We start from the raw sequence: 18,751 nt of genomic DNA, 5'->3' as shown, positions 1-18,751 counted from the left end.
AATTATCTTTGGCCCTTAAGGGAAGAAGAGGAAGGGGAGAACACAGTTTTGCACTAAACATTTGTATCCAGTCATAGTCACTTTTACTAGTGATATTTAAGAACTACTTAAAATAATTAACTGGTCTTAACAAAATATGCAGATCGCTGTAAGATCTGTGGTTGAAATGTTGATTCTTATTCAAAGAGTCTTCTAAATGAAAGCAGTTTAGCTAAAGATAATAAATAAAAAGGAATACTCAAGTATTTTAAAGGGACGATAAAGACTAGTGTTCATATTTATGGGTCTAAAAAGAACATTATTTTGATTTCAAGTTCCCAGTACAAAATTAATTTGGTGGTGGGGGGGGGGTGTTAATTCTATCAGTTATTATTATCATCACAAATGATTAGTCTATACTTGGACACTCCTGGTTAGCTCAGTGCTACCTCTTTAGGATGTCCTTATACACCTCGCATGATAGTTTGTGACAGGTGCAGTGACACTTATTCCAAATATTCATTCTTTTATGAAATTCTGTTGACCCTGGCACAAAGCCATTGAATTGTCTGTTCATGTTTGCTGCTCTACCAAATGAATACCTTATACAATATTTCAGACCAATATTGCTTGAGATAGACAGCTGGATCTAAACACATCCAGCAACACAATTTCTGCTTAGCGGATATCAGTCTCCCTTAGAATATTGAATATAGCTTTAAATTACTGAAGAATTCTACCTAGGATAGCAGGGGTCTGTGCTTCTGCCAAAAATATAGCTGTACTAGAAATTCAATAACTGAACCTAACACCGGTCATAGGTTGTTGCAAATTATTTCTTTCAGAGCATGTACATTGGACTGCTGGCTCACTTTCATGCAGGGGCTGGGTGTTCCTGTTACCTTTTAATTCTTTCCAACTGGGAAATAATTTACTTTTTTTTTTTAAAGTTTATTATTTAGAGAGAGAGCATGCATGCACACAAACAAGTGGGGGAGGGGCAGAGAGAGAGAGAATCCCAAGCAGGCTCTGCACTGTCAGGTCAGAGCCCGATGTGCGGCTTGAACTCATGAACTGTGAGATCATGACCTGAGCCAAAACCAATAGCTGGAGGTTTAACCCACTGACCACCCATGTGCCCCAGGGGAAACATTTACTTTTGAGTCTGAAACTTAGAACGCACTGTTTCAGTGTTATGTGGGGAGCTATTCTCTTAGTTCAATTCATAAATAACCTGCAAGGTGAATAGTACTCCAGAGTCTATACACTATAAAGACTTGAGTTATCATTTGATGTGCTTCCCTCACCTACCGTGGGCAGGTGGAACAAGGATGGATGCCCTAGGCAGAACCTTCCTTAGCATCCACTGAGGATAGAGGAAGCAGTCCTAAAAGGCAGAACTGCAGAAACACAGTGGGGAGACTGGCATCACATTGGAAATAAGGAGTTACAGTCTGCTCTAGAAAATCTTCAAGTTGCCTTTATTTTCATGTGAATTAATCAGATGTCTTAGCAGTTCTCAGTGCAATTTGTTTTGTGAAATATATTAGGTATTCAGTGTGGCTGTTTTCAGGTTTATTATGCAATATTCTGATTCATGAAAATATTCCATTAAATGCAATCGCTCATGTAATTACTTTGCTTAATCTAAACCATACTTTAATTAACATTGCACAGAATTCTGATTTAATCAATTAGATTTGATCTAGTATAACTTAGCTGTAAATACTTTTTATGATGCAGCAGCTCAAGAATTATTAAGAGTAAAGGTGATATATGATGCCACCTAAAACTAACAAATTTCCTGTGTTAAGAAAAGTAAATCATAATTTGAGCTATAATTTTATTATTTGAAAAATTAACTATAGAGAATAGATTATTATGTCTCCATTAATAGTATGTTAAAAACAATCTCATCAGGAGTGTTAGAATTTAAAAAATAGGCTTTATTGTTTTATGTATTCCCCAACAGTTAGGCTTGAGAACAAAAGATTAATCTCAAGCAAGACTGACCACTTTTTGGCTTTGTAAATAGGCTCATTAACATCAATATCTCATGATATTTGCCCACTCCTCATGGGTTGAGTTTTGTTTCGTCCCAAAAAGATATGTTGAAATTCTAACTGCCTGTACCTCCGAATGGGACCTTATTGGAGGCACCTGGGTGGCTCAGCCGGTTAAGTGTCGACTTTGGCTCAGGTCATGATCTCGTGGTTCATAGGTTCAGGCCTGCATACGGCTCTGTGCTGACAGCTTGGAACCTGCTTTGGATTCAGTGTCTCCCTTTCTCTCTGCCTCTCCCCGACTTGTGCTCTGTCTCTCTCTCTCTCAAGAAAGACTAAACATTAAAAAAAAAAAAAAAAGAATTGGACCTTATCGGAAACAGGGTCACTGCAGATGTAATTCGTTAAGATGAGTTCATACTGAAGTAGGGGTGGGCTCCTAATCCAATATGACTAGTGTCCTTCCAAGAACATGGCCATGTGAGGACAAGAGACACACAGTGGGGGGAGGCCATGTGAGAGGAAGGCTAAGTTTGAAATTATGTAGCAGCAAGGAACACCAAAGATTGCTGGCAACCAACCAGAAACTAAGAAGAGGCAAGGAAGGATTCCCTATAGGTTTTAGAGGAGGCAGTGCCCTGACCTTTCTTGATTTTGGACTTCTAGCCTCTAGAACTGAGATGACAAATTTTTATTGTTTTAAGCCACCCAATTTGTGGAAATTTGCTAAGGCAGTCCTACAAAACTGATATACTCACTAAAACGATCTGAGAGTTACAACTTAACATAACCAGGATCTGTAAAATTGCTTTTAATAGTAGTGGGGATGGGGAAGTGTCTTGCTAAACTATTTTCAAAAATGCAGGTGCTGTTTTTAGTTTGGAGTTAACTTTTCCATTCCTAAGCAAGTATTGATATAAATAAAACACTTTTTGTTCTCAGCACCCCTCCTCACACATAGCACCTAGCAATGTGCCTTGAATGTACATCATCCAACAGTACATTTTGTGACTTAGTTTTAAAAGATTAAAAATGAAAATAGCCTATAAATATTAAAATATCCACTTATAGAATTTGAGCTGTAAAATATATACAGTGCTACCGAAATGCAAGAGTAATCACTGAAAAGAATTTACATGAGGTTCATGAAGGCAAAATTTCATTCTGAATTGATGAGTGGATAATAGAGAAACTATATACCCAGCTAGTCTGTGGATTATTTAGCTTGTATATTTTCTGTTGACCTCTTTTCGGCTTTGAAAAAAAAAAATACTCAGCACCTGCATTATGTGAAGGGCAGAGAAAACTAAAATAATAATATAAATGTAAGTTCTTGATATTAACTTGCTAATCTATGCCATAGGGCATGGAATAGATGGCAATTAAAAATATAATACAAAATTGATTGGGGGGGTTATCTATAAGTTATTTTCTTCTTCCTGGATATTCAAGAGTTGTTTGTTGTTGGGTTGTTACAGGGGAGATCATGTTTGATGGGAAAGCATCAATAGACACCAGCAAATGGTCTGGATACAGAAAGCTAACAGACTGGGGGGAGCACAGCACGCTCGCAATCGATTGGGAGAGTTTCCTGGTGTCAAGGACTCATGATGGCCAGTGGATGACAGCAGGCAAATGTATGCCTTTTTGTCAGGTGCTTTGAGAAGTAGCACCTTTCCATCGTTGGGAGTCTTCAGAAGCTTTGGGCCCTTCTGGTCATTCTGGACATTTTGGTTTTCGCCTGCTCTATGGGTAGAAATAATTAGTATAAAAACAACCCTCCAGTCCCAGGTCATTTGTAAGCATTTACCACCAGACTGGATGAACTGAAGTTTAAATTCCCAGGTATACTATTTCTTAGCAGGACTAAGCCTCAAACTTGCTTGAGATCCATTCCTACAAACATATAACTGGAACTACAAGATAAAAAGATATATTAGATTTGTAAAGCATAGAAAAGATTAGTATTTCCTGATTGTCTACTATATTCTAGGTTCTGTGCTAGGCATTTCACATATGATCTCATTTAATATTTCTCTTAAATTTAGTTTTAAATTTTTATTGAAATAATGTACATTTTATTAACATCAAAAAGACTGGGTGGCAAATAGTTGGGAGTTCACCTTAAGAAACACTTTTCCTAGGACACAAAGAAATGGAAAAACATTCCATGTTTATAAATTGGAAAAACAAACATTGTTAAAATGTCCATATTACTTAAAGCAACCTGCATATTTAATGCAATCCCTGTCAAAATATCACTTTTCACAGAGCTAGAACAAATAATCCTAAAACTTTTATGAAACCACAAAAGGACCCCTAATAGCCAAAGCAATTCTGGAAAAGAAAAACAGCACTGGAGGCATCACAGTTCCTGATACCAAGCTATATTACAAAGCTGTAGTCATAAGACAGTATGGTCCTGGCACAAAAACAGACACACAAATCAATGGAACAGAATAGAAAACCCAGAAATGGACCTATAACCTTATGGTCAGTTAATCTTCAACAAAGCAGGAAAGACATTAATAGACACTTTTCCGAAGAAGACATCCAGATGGCTAATAGACACATGAAAGATGCTCATCATCAGGGAAATACAAATCAAAACCATGATGATGTACTATGTCACACCTGTCAGAATGGCTAAATTAACAACACAAGAAACAGCAGGTGTTGGCGAGGATGTGGAGAAAGGGGAACACTTTTTGCACTGCTGGTGGGAAGGCATATAGATGCAGCCACTGTGGAAAACAGTATGGAGGTTCCTCAAAAAATTAAAAATAGAGTTACCCTTAACCCAGCAGTTGCACTACTAGGTATTTATCTAAAGGATACAAAAATGCTGATTTGAAGGGGCACATGCACCCAATGTTTATAGCAGTGCTATCAACAATAGCCAAATTATGGAAAGAATCCAAATGTCCATCATCTGACGAATGGATATACATATTTATTACTCGGGGATAAAAAAGAATGAAATCTTGCCATTTGTAACAATGTTGATGGAACTAGAATGTATTATGCTAAGCGAAATAAGTCATAGAAAGATAAATATCATATGACTTTTCTCCTATGTGGAATTTAAGAAACAGATGAACATACAGGAAAGGGGGGAAAAAGAGGAGGGTGGAAAACAAACCGTAAGAGACTCTTAACAATAGAGAACAAACTAAGGGTTGATGGACGAAATGGGGGAGGGATGGGCTAAATGGGTGATGGGTATTAAGGGCATTTGTTGGGATGAGCCCTGGGTGTTATATGTAAGTGATGAATTGTTGAATTCTACTCCTGAAACCAACATTGTACTGTATGTTAACTAAAGAATAAAAAAAAAAGTGTTAGAATACTTCCAAAACAAAACAACACTCTTCCTTTAAAAGGAATATACTTTGTATATTTTTCATAATTAAAAAAAAAGCCAGTCAAATAATAACAAGGTTTATATTAAAAACAGTAGTCCTCTACTTCATCCTTCCATACTCCCAACTCCCTCTCCTTAGTCCATTAATTCTTAATCTTTTACATTGTTTCTTCTAGAATTTACTTTCTTATGTCTAGGTAACATGCATATCCTGTTATTTCCTGATTTTTTTCTTTCAGTTTTAGATATTGTCTATTGACTTCCTGCTACAGCAGATGAAGATTTAACTCTCTTATACCCCTCCTTTCACATACAGTACTTCTTCCTCCCCTTCAAATATATTTATATCACTGTTTTTGGTTAAATTGATATTTAGGGCTAAAATTATTTTAAATATATGAATACTGTTTATAGCTAAGTCATATAGTATGTTATTATTTCTTCTCTTCTGTAGCCATTGTTTGCACCACAATTAACAGCTGCATTTTGTTATTATTTTCTTGGTTTCTGTGCTTTTATTACTAATCCATCCCCAGATTTTCTGATAGAAGTAAAAATTGCCTCTGAACATGTGTTCTGTTTCATGTTTATCTTGGAGAATTTCATCTGAGACTTTAGTCCTCCTTCTATTCCACTTTGGTGGTTCTTTAAGCCTGTTTTGCAGCTATTAGACTTTTGTCTTCACTGTTATCTTGAGATTTTTTCCCCATGCCTTTCTCCTGAATTCCTGATTTCTGAGATCCTATATCTTTTTCTTGGTTTAATCCCTCAGGATTTTCCTGAGAAAGGTTAATAATTTAGGACCTCAATTCTTTGAAAGTGTTTGTATTTTACCCTCACTTTTCATTATCATTTTGCTGGGTGTAGATTTTTAGGACAGAATGGCCCCTGAAAACTAAGGCATTTCTCCATTGTCTTCAAACTTCAGTGGTGCTGTTGAAAAGTTTCATGTTACTCTAGTCCTCTTTCCTTTGTGATCATCTTTTTCTCCCCCACTCTTTCTGGAAGTTTTCAGGCTCATCTTTTCATCCTGAGAGGACTTGCGTTTCCTTCTACCAAATTCTTGGAGGGGATAACCAATCTGGGATTAGTCTGAATTAAATTCTTGGCTAGAGGTGTATCAGACCATTTAAGTAATCTGAATTTGGCCCACAAATTGGTGAGAACTGACCTATGATTCAGCTGTAGTTTCTCCCCTCTCTACTCTTGCCAAATTTTGAAATAGTCAATTGTCCCTTGAAGACAGTATGGGGGTTTATTTATAATTTACCCTTAAACTGAAGGTATAGCCCTTTGGAATCTTAGAATTCTGGTAGGAGGAGAATCTGTTATTAGACTTCCCACCTTGGAGTAGCCTTGGGCTTTGTTCTCTGTTCCCATCCTCCAAAATGCTGTGAAAATCAAAGTCTGCACTCACCTATCTTGACAGATGCTCTCAGGATAACAGTGTACCACTTACCATTCTAGGTTCCTGCCTTCACTCAATGCCTAACTGGAGATTTTCTTACTTTCTTGTTTGATGTCTTAAAGATGATTAAAAAATTATATTTTGGGGCACCTGGGTGGCTCAGTTGGTTAAGTGACTGATTCTTGATTTTGGATCAGGTCATGATCTCATGGTCATGAGATTGAGCCCTGTGTTGGGTTCTGTGCTGACACTGCGGAGCCTGCATGGGATTTTCTCTCTCCCTCTCTCTCTCTCTGCTCCTCCCCTGCTTGCACTCTATCTCTAAAAATAAATAAACATTTTAAAAAATTATATTTTGTCCAGAAGTTTGTTATTTCCAGCAGTCCAGACACCTGTCCTGTCATATTCTTGAAAATGGAAATATCACTTAAAAATTTTTTTTTGTTAATGTTTATTTATTTTTGAGAGAAAGAGACAGAGTGCAAGAGAGAGAGGGGCAGGGAGAGAGAGGGAGTCACAGAATCTGAAGAAGGCTCCCAGGATATGAGCTGTCGGTACAGAGCCCGACCTGGAGCTCAAACCCACAAACCTTGAGATCATGACCTGAGCCAAAGTCAGATCCTAAACTGACTGAGCCATCCAGGTGCCCCATATATCACTTTTCTAAGTCTCAATTTACTTATCTGAAAAATGAGGATGATAGTAGTATCTACCTCATATATTTGAGTAATAAATGAGATTATCAGTATAAAGTTCTTAACACTGTGTCTGGCACCTCAATTAATGTTTACTTCTTCCTTTTTTTTTTTTGTAAATGGTATTCTCAGAGTCTGAACGTGAATGCTTTATCTTGCTGTATTTTTATAGGTATATGAGGCACTAATGCCAGTGATGAAGATGTGAAGCACCTGAGGTCTCGTTAAGTTGTATATTTATTAAGAAATATAGTTCATTTGAAAAGTTTCTGTTTCAAATGAAAACCAAGAGATTACACAACATTAGTAGCCTAGATCTTAACTGAGAAAAGGAGATTTATTGCAGTGAAATCCTTAATGTGTACATTTCTTGAGACAATAGAGTTTGAAAATATCCCCTCTCCCCCTTAATCAAATAGAACTCTAAACGTATATAACATGGATGCTTCTCTTACAGCAAACTAGGGTATGTTCAATTTTTTTTTTTACCAATTTTTTATTGCCACAGAAATGTGAATTGCATGAGTAGTTCCTTTTATTTTTTTATTTTTTTTTCAACGTTTTTATTTATTTTTTTTTGGGACAGGGAGAGACAGAGCATGAACGGGGGAGGGGCAGAGAGAGAGGGAGACACAGAATCGGAAACAGGCTCCAGGCTCCGAGCCATCAGCCCAGAGCCCGACGCGGGGCTCGAACTCACGGACCGCGAGATCGTGACCTGGCTGAAGTCGGACGCTTAACCGACTGCGCCACCCAGGCGCCCCAAGTAGTTCCTTTTAAAGTGCACAGATATGTTCATTCTAAGAAATTGCTCTTCTCTTTAAAAAAAAATTCCCCCCACTGCCAGGTGGCTCTTGCACAGAATTAGCTCTCTCTCTGGTGGTTGCCCTGACCCTTGGGCTGTCTCAGGGACATTCCTTTAGTAGGTGTATTGTGATGTTCTTCACAGCCAGCATGGTCTCTGTACAGGTCGGTTTGATGAGCATCTCTGGGAGTAAAAATCCAAAATGTCCAGTGTCACGAAGTTCAAAAGCAAATGTGTAGGGTATTCCATTTTTGTAGGCCCAATCCATTGAGCTACCAGAGCTCACATCTAAAAATAAAAAAAAAAAAAAAAGAAGAGCCTCACTAAAGAGTCTGCATAACTTTCAAAGTTTATATATAGTACTTGCTTACTAAGCTATCCTAAATCCTCACAATTAAATACTGTTTCAACAAGAATGATTTAACAGTGGTTCCTTGGCAGTGGGCTCATGAAACTAAAAATCCTACCGGCCATCATCTTTGAGGATCTAGTAAGTAGTAATGCTTTTCTAGTGTGATGATCTCAAGATTTCTCAGCCTCAATTCCAATAACATTTATCTCCACCCACACTTCAGCCCCCATCTCTCCCCCTCTACAAACTAATCTCTGGCTCAGTTTCTTTGCATTCACTCCTTGAGAGGAAGCTGGAGAAAGTCTTTGCTGTAAAATCACTCTAGTCACTGACAGCCTGTTCCTGGCTCCCTGGAGCCAGCTGCTCCAGGCTCCTTTTTCTAGACCTTCACTTAATGAACTTTTCTCACGCTCTTATGGTCCTGCCCTTCACTTTACCATTGTCCCCAGGTCCACACAAGGTAATCAGCCCACCACCTCCTCTACTGACGCCACAGCCCTCTGGCTTTCTTCCTTCCAGCTCAGAGAAGGAGAGGATGCTTGTTTTTTACAGGTGTCATCTTTTGATTCTATTCATCATGGTCTTCTCTGGTCTCTGGTCTTCTCTGGGACCTCGTTTCATTAATTAAACCACCCTCTCTTGCATCTGCATTGACCACAATATTCAAGCACTGATTTCCTATAGCACTTCCTTCTTATGCTATATACCATCCTCCTTGTCTTGGTCCTTTTGCTTTAGAATGCAAAGAGACTCTATATATGTTGCCTCTGTATCCTCAGCCACTTTCAATCTGGTTCTTGCCTCTACTTGTCCATGAAACCTTAGTTCTTGAAGGTCACCAATGACAGCAGGCCTAATCTCCTTTCTTGTTGTTGGTGGTGGTGGTGGTTTTTTTCCCCCCCCCTCAGATGCCACTTTCAACCTCTCAACAACATTTAGCATAGCTGATAATCCACTGGCAACTCTCTCCTCTCTCTGGCTCTTGTGACCTCACATGCTTGTGAGCTTGTCGGCACAGAGGTGAAAGTGCAGGCATTGGAGGCAGACTAAGGGCTCAGGCTGTATGTATCCCACCACCTACTGTGACTTGTCTGAACCATAATCTCCTCTTTAGAAAAAGAGATTATAATACCTGCTGCATGGTGGTGTTGTGGAAATTAAATGAAATAACGTGCTAAGGGACATATGCCCCTATTATTTTGCATCTTGACACCCCAAAGTGCCTAGTATGTCTTTTTTTAGCATAACAGGCTCTCAATAATTGTTTAATAAATTTTTAAGAGAAGAATCTTTATATACTTTTTTCTTGAAATCAATATGATCCAGACTGACCTAACACTATTACTATTAAAAAATTTTTCAGAGCATGTTCATCTGCTCAAATAATACCACTTTTTATGCTGCTTCTGTCAGGACAAGTTAGAGATAGATTATTAAGTTAAGACAATTAAATGACTTTGCTGTTTCTCAGGCTCCTCTTGCTTTGGTTAAGGACAAAAGGTAGGCGGTGGCTTCATTGTCCCTCTGGATTAGAGTACACTGGAACTGCAAATAGTGGTCATAGAAGCCAAAGTCAGAGTCAATATGTGCCAAGAGTTACGTCATGGTGATGTGACAGCCTCATTTCTATGGTAACAGATTGTTCTTGGTAAATATAATACCATGACTGTAACTTCATACCAAGCTTAAAAGGTGAAGTGTAAGATTTTTAAAAATTAATATTAAAAACTAATGTATATTATGGGGGTGATAATTAGGAATATGACTTTTAAAAAAATGCTATCTTTCCTCCTTCAGCATGGCCGTACTGAAAAACAGTTCTAAAGAGGTCAGCATGAGACCAATGATCATAGACTTTGCAAAAAATTCTAATACTTAAGACATTCTCATTATTAGGATAAACTTACATGAGAAGCAATGTTAATTGACAAACCAAGCTTTTCTTCTGAAGGCTCAAGAAAGTGAGTGGTTAGGAATATAATAATGGGTAGGTTAAAGAAATCAAGGAGAAATTTCGTACTTCACTGAAAGCGAGATTGGGTGCCACTCTCTATACATACACATACAACCTGTGTGTGTATGTGTGTGTGTGTGTGTGTGTGTGTGCATATGTAGACATTAAGATGTATATGATTTCATGCTAAATTTTCCAAGTCATATAATTAATGAATTTTAGAGTTTAAAAGACCATGAGAAATGACCTTGTCCAATCCCTCACTTAAAAGTGGTGGAAACTGAGGCCCAGGATTAGTATCTTGGCCAAGAATGTATCACAGTTAGCAGGAGAATTAGGACTAGAATCCATGTCTTCTGATTCTTCAAGTTCTTTCCATATACCCAGTTGTTCTTTATTTCATATAAAGTAAGAAATATTTTAATTACCTTTTAAGGGGAAATTCAGCCTTAGGTGTTATGTAAAAAACAGAATTTCCTAACAAGAATGGTGGAGGAAAGGAATAAAAGGGAAGCTCTTTTAGGGCTGAGATATTACTTCATTACCTTCTCAAGGCCCATTTCCACCCTTATAGTAGTTACAATTGCTTAAGGAGCCCACTTGGGCACTTTCTACTGTCATAAGATCTCAATTCAGCTTTGTAGTCATTACTACATGCTTAGAAAATTCTCTGCTTAGAATTTATTTAACTTGGTACAATGATTTCTGTCATGCAGTGTAAAACTAATCAGATATAAACTCCCTCCATCTTCCTTGACTAATTTGGTTGTCAAAAATTTCTCTTTAAAGGAGAACACACTTTCTGTGTTTTTTTTAAAGGGAAGTCATTATACAGGATCTTGGTTCAAGAGATGATTCTAAAACAAAATACACAGGAAACTTACACAATGTGCTGGAGGCAGGTCCATATCTATATTGTACCCCATATACCGAACGAAGTGCATTCACAGCTTTATAAGCTGCAGATTCCTGTGAGGGAAAATGGAAAACTTCTATCACTTTCCATCACTGCATTGAAACCTTTGGAAACACTGGCATGTTGTCTGAGCATTATCAGTCATCAATTTGGAGAGCAAGGTTGGGCACATTAGGTAATAGCTATGTTTAATAATAATATTATTCTTTGACACGTGCTGCAGTTTACAGCGTGTTTTGGAACACATTATTTGCTTTGACTGATGCTCACAGCAGACCAGTGATCAGTAATATTTCCACTTGACAGACAAGAAAAGAAAGGCTCAGCAAGGCTGGGATTACATGGCAAGGAGCGGTTAAGTACCCATATCTTCTGATGCTGATTTAGTGTTCTGTCGTCTTCACTTTTATTCAGAGGCACTTGTTTTTATAAATTACAAAATACTTGATAGGGAAGAACGTCAGTCTTCCTCAAGGCTACATATGCAGTGTTTAGCAATGTGCCTGTGTATAACAGATGCTTAATCAATATTTCTTGCATGAATGTTGAATAAGCATAGCTCTGCAAGAGTATCAAGATAATCTTATTGATCCTTAAGTACATACTTCAGTGGCTATGTACAAGGTATTTAAAGCACATTTGCATCAATTAAGAAACCCTTTAGTTCAGGAAGAGTGACTTCTCTTATGCTATTCATTTATCCCCAGGGGAATGGGAATACAATTTCAGAATGCTCCATGACTTCTAAGGTTACATACGCCTCTGACGGAGCTCAGGTACTGCTAAGATGTAGAAATTCTGAGGTGGAACTGTTCCAATCAATGCCAAAAATCGGAAGAATAATCAACACAACAAAACTACTAAAAGGTGAATATTCTAACATGAACTGAAAGGATACGGACTACACTTCAAAACATTTTCAAATGGTATAGCAGCATTAGTTTCAATAAGGAGTCAGAGAAGTATTGTATGACCAGCAAGAGGAAAAGAAGTATGTTGAAACCAGTATACAACTCTCCCGTTTCAATTTGCCTATGAATAATTTAATACATCAGTTGAAGTACTCTGGGCAACATGGTGCCGTGTGTTGGCCTTGGCTGCAGCTTGCTGTCCTCATTCACCTCAGGGATGAATAAAGCAGCCTCTGCAGCAAATGCCACTTGTTGTGGAAGTTAAGGGGCCAGGCTCCAGAACCTGGCAGACAATTTATTATTGATCTCACTGATGATGAATTTCTCCTCTCAGGAGCCAACAGAGAAGGAATGTAAACACCCTAATACCAAAAACCTTTATGGAGAATGTTCTAAGATTTTAACATCTTCTCCAATGGTTTTAGCAATATTCCATGGCAAGGGCAGATATTTCTACACTTAGAATATTATTGCATTCTGCTGGTGGGGAGAGTTTTGTTCCTCATTATCCCAGAGGACTAAATTCCCACCCCGAAATCTACTAAGAAAAAAAAAAACACAACCTCTTGGCCTCTTTGCAAAAAAACCATAGGCATAGCTTTAGCCTTTTGAGCTCCCTGCACTTCTGCCACTCAGGTGCAGGTGCATGTTGGTGAGAGGTTTAGATAGGATCATTCCACAAAAAATGAAAACTTCATAACATTTTCCAAGAATTATTTTCCAGGGTTGTGTAGCTAGACACCTATTTGAAAGAGTTTAAGCAATTCCTCCTTTCTTTATTGTTTCCTCTTTCCACTTGTCCCAGGCCTCACTTATTAAAAAAAATTTTTTTTAATGTTTTCATTTATTTTTGAGAGAAAGAGAGAGACAGAACGTGAGCAGGGGAGGGGCAGAGAGAGAGACACACACATGAGTCTGAAGCAGGCTCCAGGCTCTGAGCTGTTAGCACAGAGCCCAACATGGGGCTCGAGCTCATGAACCGCGAGATCATGACCTGAGCCGAAGTTGGAGGCTTAACTGACGGAGTCACCCAGGCGCCTCCAGGTCTCACTTATTGAACCTCAGCTAAATAAGGCTTATTTTTTATTCCTTTTTTTCCTCTTCTTTTCTTTCTGAGAGAGAATGTGTGAGTGAGTGGGGGAAGGGCAGAGAGAGGGGGAGAGAGAGAATCTCAAGCAAGCTCCATGCTCAGCGGGGCTTGAATTTATGACTCTGAGATTATGACCTGAGCTGAAATCAAAATTCGGATGCTTAACCAACTGAGCCACTCAGGTGTCCCCAATTATTTCCATATTTAAAGCAGCTTAATGAATGACCTAAAAATGTTAGCAGAAACACAGACTCTACCATATTGATGGAAATGTTTTTGAACAATTTATTAGAATTTAATGGTTTCTGGTTAACATTCAGAGACTACCTAGTTTCTGAGAATTTTAATCTTGGCTGTAATGACTTAGCTTATATGTAACCTGGTAACAGGATTTCTCAACAGTGGCACTATTGACAGTCTGGACTAAATAACTCTGTGCTGTGGAGGCTGTCCTATACATTTAGCAGTATCCTTGGCTTCTATCCTCTAGATGCCAATAACATCCTCCAGCCTTGTTGTGACAATCAAAATGTCTTCAACCTTGTTCAATGTCCCGTGGGAGGCAAATTCATTCTTGGTTGTGAATCACTGATCTACTCTTTATACCACAACATCCAACCTAAGACAAAATTAAAATAGGCTTAACTTCTGATAGCAAGCTAAATTCAAAATATGGAGAACATTCTCATGTAATAGATTTAATATATTGCATACCCCACATTATCTGTTGTGAGAACATAAATAGACATTGTGCCCAATTCAGAAAGGGGTGAATATTTGCCTAGAGAAGCTTTGTGTGATACAGGGTGGTTAAGCTGTCAAGTTAACAACAACAACAACGACGACGACAACAAGAAGTCTGTTGACACAGAGTAGCTGAAGAATAGCATTCTTAAATAGAACTACCATCTTTACAAAATTTCTCAAGAAAGAGAATTTGCTCAGAATTCTTGCTTGGAATGCCAAGAACAAAATTCCTCTTTTGGACAGAATACAAGCCTTCCCTCGGGCCTTCTTCCTCATGTTCCCCATTCCTTCCAGGTCCTGGACACCTAAATCTGGGATTCCTGCAACTCCAACCAACTGGTGAAGGATTTAGAGTTCAAGGTATAGGAAGAAAGGGGGTGCTTATCTTTTATCAAAGCTTTTAATTCAAGTTTAACATCCATATAGAATAATATAACAATTTTAAGTTTATAGCTCAATGAATGATCACAAATTGCACACATTCATATAACCAGTATCCAGGTCAAAGAATAGAACATCAACAGCAACCCCAAAGCCCTCTCCCCTTTACCTCTTCCTTCTTCCTCACTCCTCACACTATATATTAGTTTGACCTAGTTTTGAATTTTATAGAACTTTAGATGCTATTGGCTCTGAATGAGACTCACTTTACAAAGAATTTTGCCCTACAGTGGATAGCTTGTTGGGTTTCTGAGATGAGGAGAGAATGGAACTCTGCTTAATCACTGACAAGTAATCTAATGCCTGAAGGGCTGTTCATTCTGAGTGCTAACTTGTCAAATAGATGCCCAGAGACTTAGTACCATTAAGCAAAGAGCGCTTATAAATTAAAACTTGCTTTTAATTAATGAGAGTCAGACCATAATTTATGAACAATTATTTACTCAATAAAATTAATTATAGCCCTGAACATGTGACTGAAGCTGTAATACTAATCAAATCCATCCTGACACTTTCCGTATAACCTGTGGTAAGAATGTAAATCGGTTTGAAATGATTGCATTTGAGAAGCAGCACAGCATGGCAGTCAAAAGCGACAATGTTGGAGCTATATTTGGGGCTGGATCCTGGCTATGGCTCTTAGTAGGTGTATGTTGTTAGTCTAATTGCTTAATTTCCATAGGTTTCAGTTTCCTCATCTGTAAAACGGGGATAATAATAGTTACCTACCTCATATAATTATGAAAAATGAGTCAATACGTAAAGAATGTTTATTAGCATAAACACAATATGTGTTTGCTATATGTCATTACTGCTTAGAACCATGTTAGTGTTAGAAAAGAAGAAAGCTTGACACACACATATACATGGTCAAAACCTTACCACACAGCTGAAATTGGGGATTGTTGCATATTTGTAAGAATAGGGATATAGCAACATCTGAGCATATGCATGAAAGGAGAGGTAAGCCCTGATGTGCTTCCTGTGTTTTCGGAGGAAGGTGGCTACAGCTTTCACTTCCGGCTCAGATTCTGGGAAAGGTCCACAGTAGGTATCATCGCAAGGGTGCATAGAAGCTCCTTCATCTGTAAGACAGAAAAGAAAATGGGGTGAGGGAGTGGAGAGACAAGAAGCAAGAGACACAAATGAGCATCGTTAAACTGATTTTTTTTCCTTTCATTTCTATCAACATATGGTACTATTAAGCAATTCATCTAATTTCTCATTTATAGGAATCAGTTTTGAAAAATCCAGGGTGGTTCAAGCTTCAATGGCCTGAATAGGAAATAAGTACTGATTTTTTAACTGAGCCTGCATAAACTACTCTAAAGGGATGACTTTGTCAGTGAGAGACTTAATTCTTTATGATCCTCCAGAGCAGGTAAGGCTCCTGTTGTTATACCCCACGGCACCCTGCACTTTCCCTCTGTAACACTCGACATACTTGTAATTAGTCTGCAGTATTTACCTGTTTAGCATTCAACCAATATTTATACTGTTCTAGGTGCCTGGTATTCAATAAAAAACAATACAGAAAAAAAAACCCTGCTCTAATAGAAACTACATTCAGTCTGAATTCTTTATTAAACTCTAGGGCTCTGTGAAAGCAGGAACTGTGTGTCTTCAGCTTGCTGGGCACCTGCAACTAGAACAGTAGTATGGCAAATGTTCAACAAATATTTGTTGATAAGTGAATGTCAGATCAAAAGAAAAGGCTAGCCATCTGCACAGGTGTCTGGTAAGATACACACACTGATTAATCAAGAACATGAAGGCAAGACAGAAATAATTCCATAAAACATGCCAAAACAATTTCTATTACATTTTTAGGTAAGCAATATCCAAACTGGTTTTGTAAAATGCAAGAGGCTTCTCCAGCTATCTTGGGGGTAAGAATTTAGTTAAGAAATCCTCAACAGGGGCGCCTGGGTGGCTCAGTCGGTTAAGCACCTGACTTTGGCTCAAGTCATGATCTCGTTTGTGGGTTTGGGCTCTGCATCAGGCTCTGTGCTGACAGCTCAGAGCCTGGAGACTGCTTCAGATTCTGTGTTTCCCTATCTCTGCCCCTCCCCCACTCATGCTCTGCCTCTCTCTCAAAAATAAATGTAAAAAACCCGAAAAAAATTTAAAAAAATCCTCGAAACTTAAATTTAATAATTTTTGAATTAACAAATATATATCCCGTAGGTCTATGATGGGGAGGAAGGAAAATAACACTGTAACAATCACAAAGTAGTAAAGTCCCAAGATGTTTTTACATTTAGAAAGAATTACCTTTTCTACAGTTATTTGCCACTGGCCATGATTAGCCCTCCCAAAAGCCCTAGAAAACTGTCTTTTTCCATAAACAAATGGGAAATGTCTGGTGATTCTGTGAGATAGTCTAATTCTACTCAATATGAAAAGGTAACCAAGTCAAATCAGGATAAATCTTGAGGTGATTAAATCTAGTTTGTGTTACAGGTGAGTTAAGATGGGGAATTTATAGCAATTGTGGTTTTCCTTCTTTGAGTCTAATTCTGGACATGCCTTAGAAGCAAGTGGGATATGGATGGAACTCAGAATATAATATGAACACTATAGCTGATACTCTGAAAGGTACAGGACAAATAAAGGGACATTTGAAGAACACTGATGTAAAGCACTGGAAAGGAGAGATCACAGACTGAACAACTAATTCCAGAAGGAGCAAAACTAATGATCCAGAGAAAAAGGATTTACAATAATCCTAATAAATATTCTCAAGGGCATATAGAAGGGCACTGGATACATTAATCAGGGACAAGAAGTTAAAAGTACCAATCAGATTGAATAGAAATAGAGAACTTAATTCATGGGTTGAAAGAATACAGTTGATGAGTGAATTAATGAGATGGAATATGTTTTGAAACATTCCCAGAAGGCATCAAAAAAATGAAAGAAAAATTAAAGGAGTATGAAAAATAGAATAACTGTCAACATCTGATTAATAGAGGCCCAAATAGAGAAAGAAATAAAAGCTAAATATTTGAAGAACTGCTAATTGAAAATTTCCCACAATCAAGGAAAGGTTGAATGGAATTATTGTATACAAAACAAGAGAGATAAAGAGGAAATGTGTCAACACTTTGACACACGAGGTTGAAATTTAAGAAAAGAAAACAATTCCAGAGAGAAAGAAACAAGTCATCTATAAGAAAAAGGGATTAGATTCACATTTGACTTTTTAATAGCAACACTAGAGTAATATTTCCAAAGTATATTTATAAACACATATATACTTATTGTTCTTACATTTTTATTTATATATTTAATATTAATTGTTTAAATTGAAGTATAGTTATATATATACTATTATATTAGTTTCAGGTATACAACATAGTGAATGGACAATTATATACATTATGAAAAGCTCGCCACAATAAGTGTAGTTACCATGGTCATCATAGTGTTATTACAATATTACTGACTCTATTCCCTATACTGTATGTTCCATTCTATGAAACTTATTTGTTTCATAACTGGAAGTTTGTATCTCTTAATCACCTTCACCTAGTTTGCCCATCCTCCACCCACTCCTTTCTAGCAAGGGCCAGTTCTCTGTATTTATGAGTCTCTTCTGTTTGTTTTGCTTTTTAGATTCCCCATGTAAGTGAAATCATGTTATTTGTCTTTCCCTGTCTGAATTATTTCATTTAGCTAATACCATCGAGGTTCATCCATGTTATTGCAAATGGCAAGATTTCATTTTTTTACTGGATGAGTGCTGGTTCAATGTGTATATATACAACATCTTCTTTATCCATTCATGTATGGATGAACACTTGGGTCTTTTCCATATCTTGGCTATTGTAAATAATGCTGCAATAAACATAGGGGTGCATATATCTTTTTGAATTAGTATTTCCATTTTCTTTGGATAAATATCTAGAAGTGGAATTGCTGGATCATATGGTATTTCTACTTTAATTTTTGGGGGAATCTCCATACTCTTTTTCCATGGTGGTTACTGTCTTGAATAATGTTCTAGGTGCATTTGAAAAGAATGTGCATTCTGCTCTTTTTGGATGGAATGTTCTGCATGTATCTGTTAAGTCCACCTGGTCT

At 37.6% G+C, this 18,751-nt stretch overlaps 1 protein-coding gene across 2 annotated transcripts in view; it reads right to left on the bottom strand.

The window, feature by feature from the left end:
• Positions 1-8,220: 8,220 nt before the first annotated feature.
• CPA6 (carboxypeptidase A6) overlaps positions 8,221-18,751 on the bottom strand; it is a 525,192-nt gene continuing 514,661 nt past the window's right edge. For both annotated transcript variants that reach the window (XM_086696069.1, XM_025922810.2), the window contains 3 exons: positions 15,548-15,750; positions 11,445-11,529; positions 8,221-8,542 (listed from right to left, as the gene is read on the bottom strand). In XM_086696069.1, the coding sequence (XP_086552195.1) occupies positions 8,355-8,542; positions 11,445-11,529; positions 15,548-15,750 (476 nt within the window). In that variant the 3' untranslated portion in view covers positions 8,221-8,354. The remainder of the gene's footprint in view (positions 8,543-11,444; positions 11,530-15,547; positions 15,751-18,751) is intronic.

This window comes from Puma concolor, chromosome F2 (assembly GCF_028749965.1).
Source record: "Puma concolor isolate L17-30 chromosome F2, mPumCon1.1.hap2, whole genome shotgun sequence".
Lineage (NCBI taxonomy): Eukaryota > Metazoa > Chordata > Mammalia > Carnivora > Felidae > Puma > Puma concolor.
The sequence above is the reverse complement of the archived record's forward strand: the minus strand, read 5'-3'. Positions and strand labels throughout refer to the sequence as shown.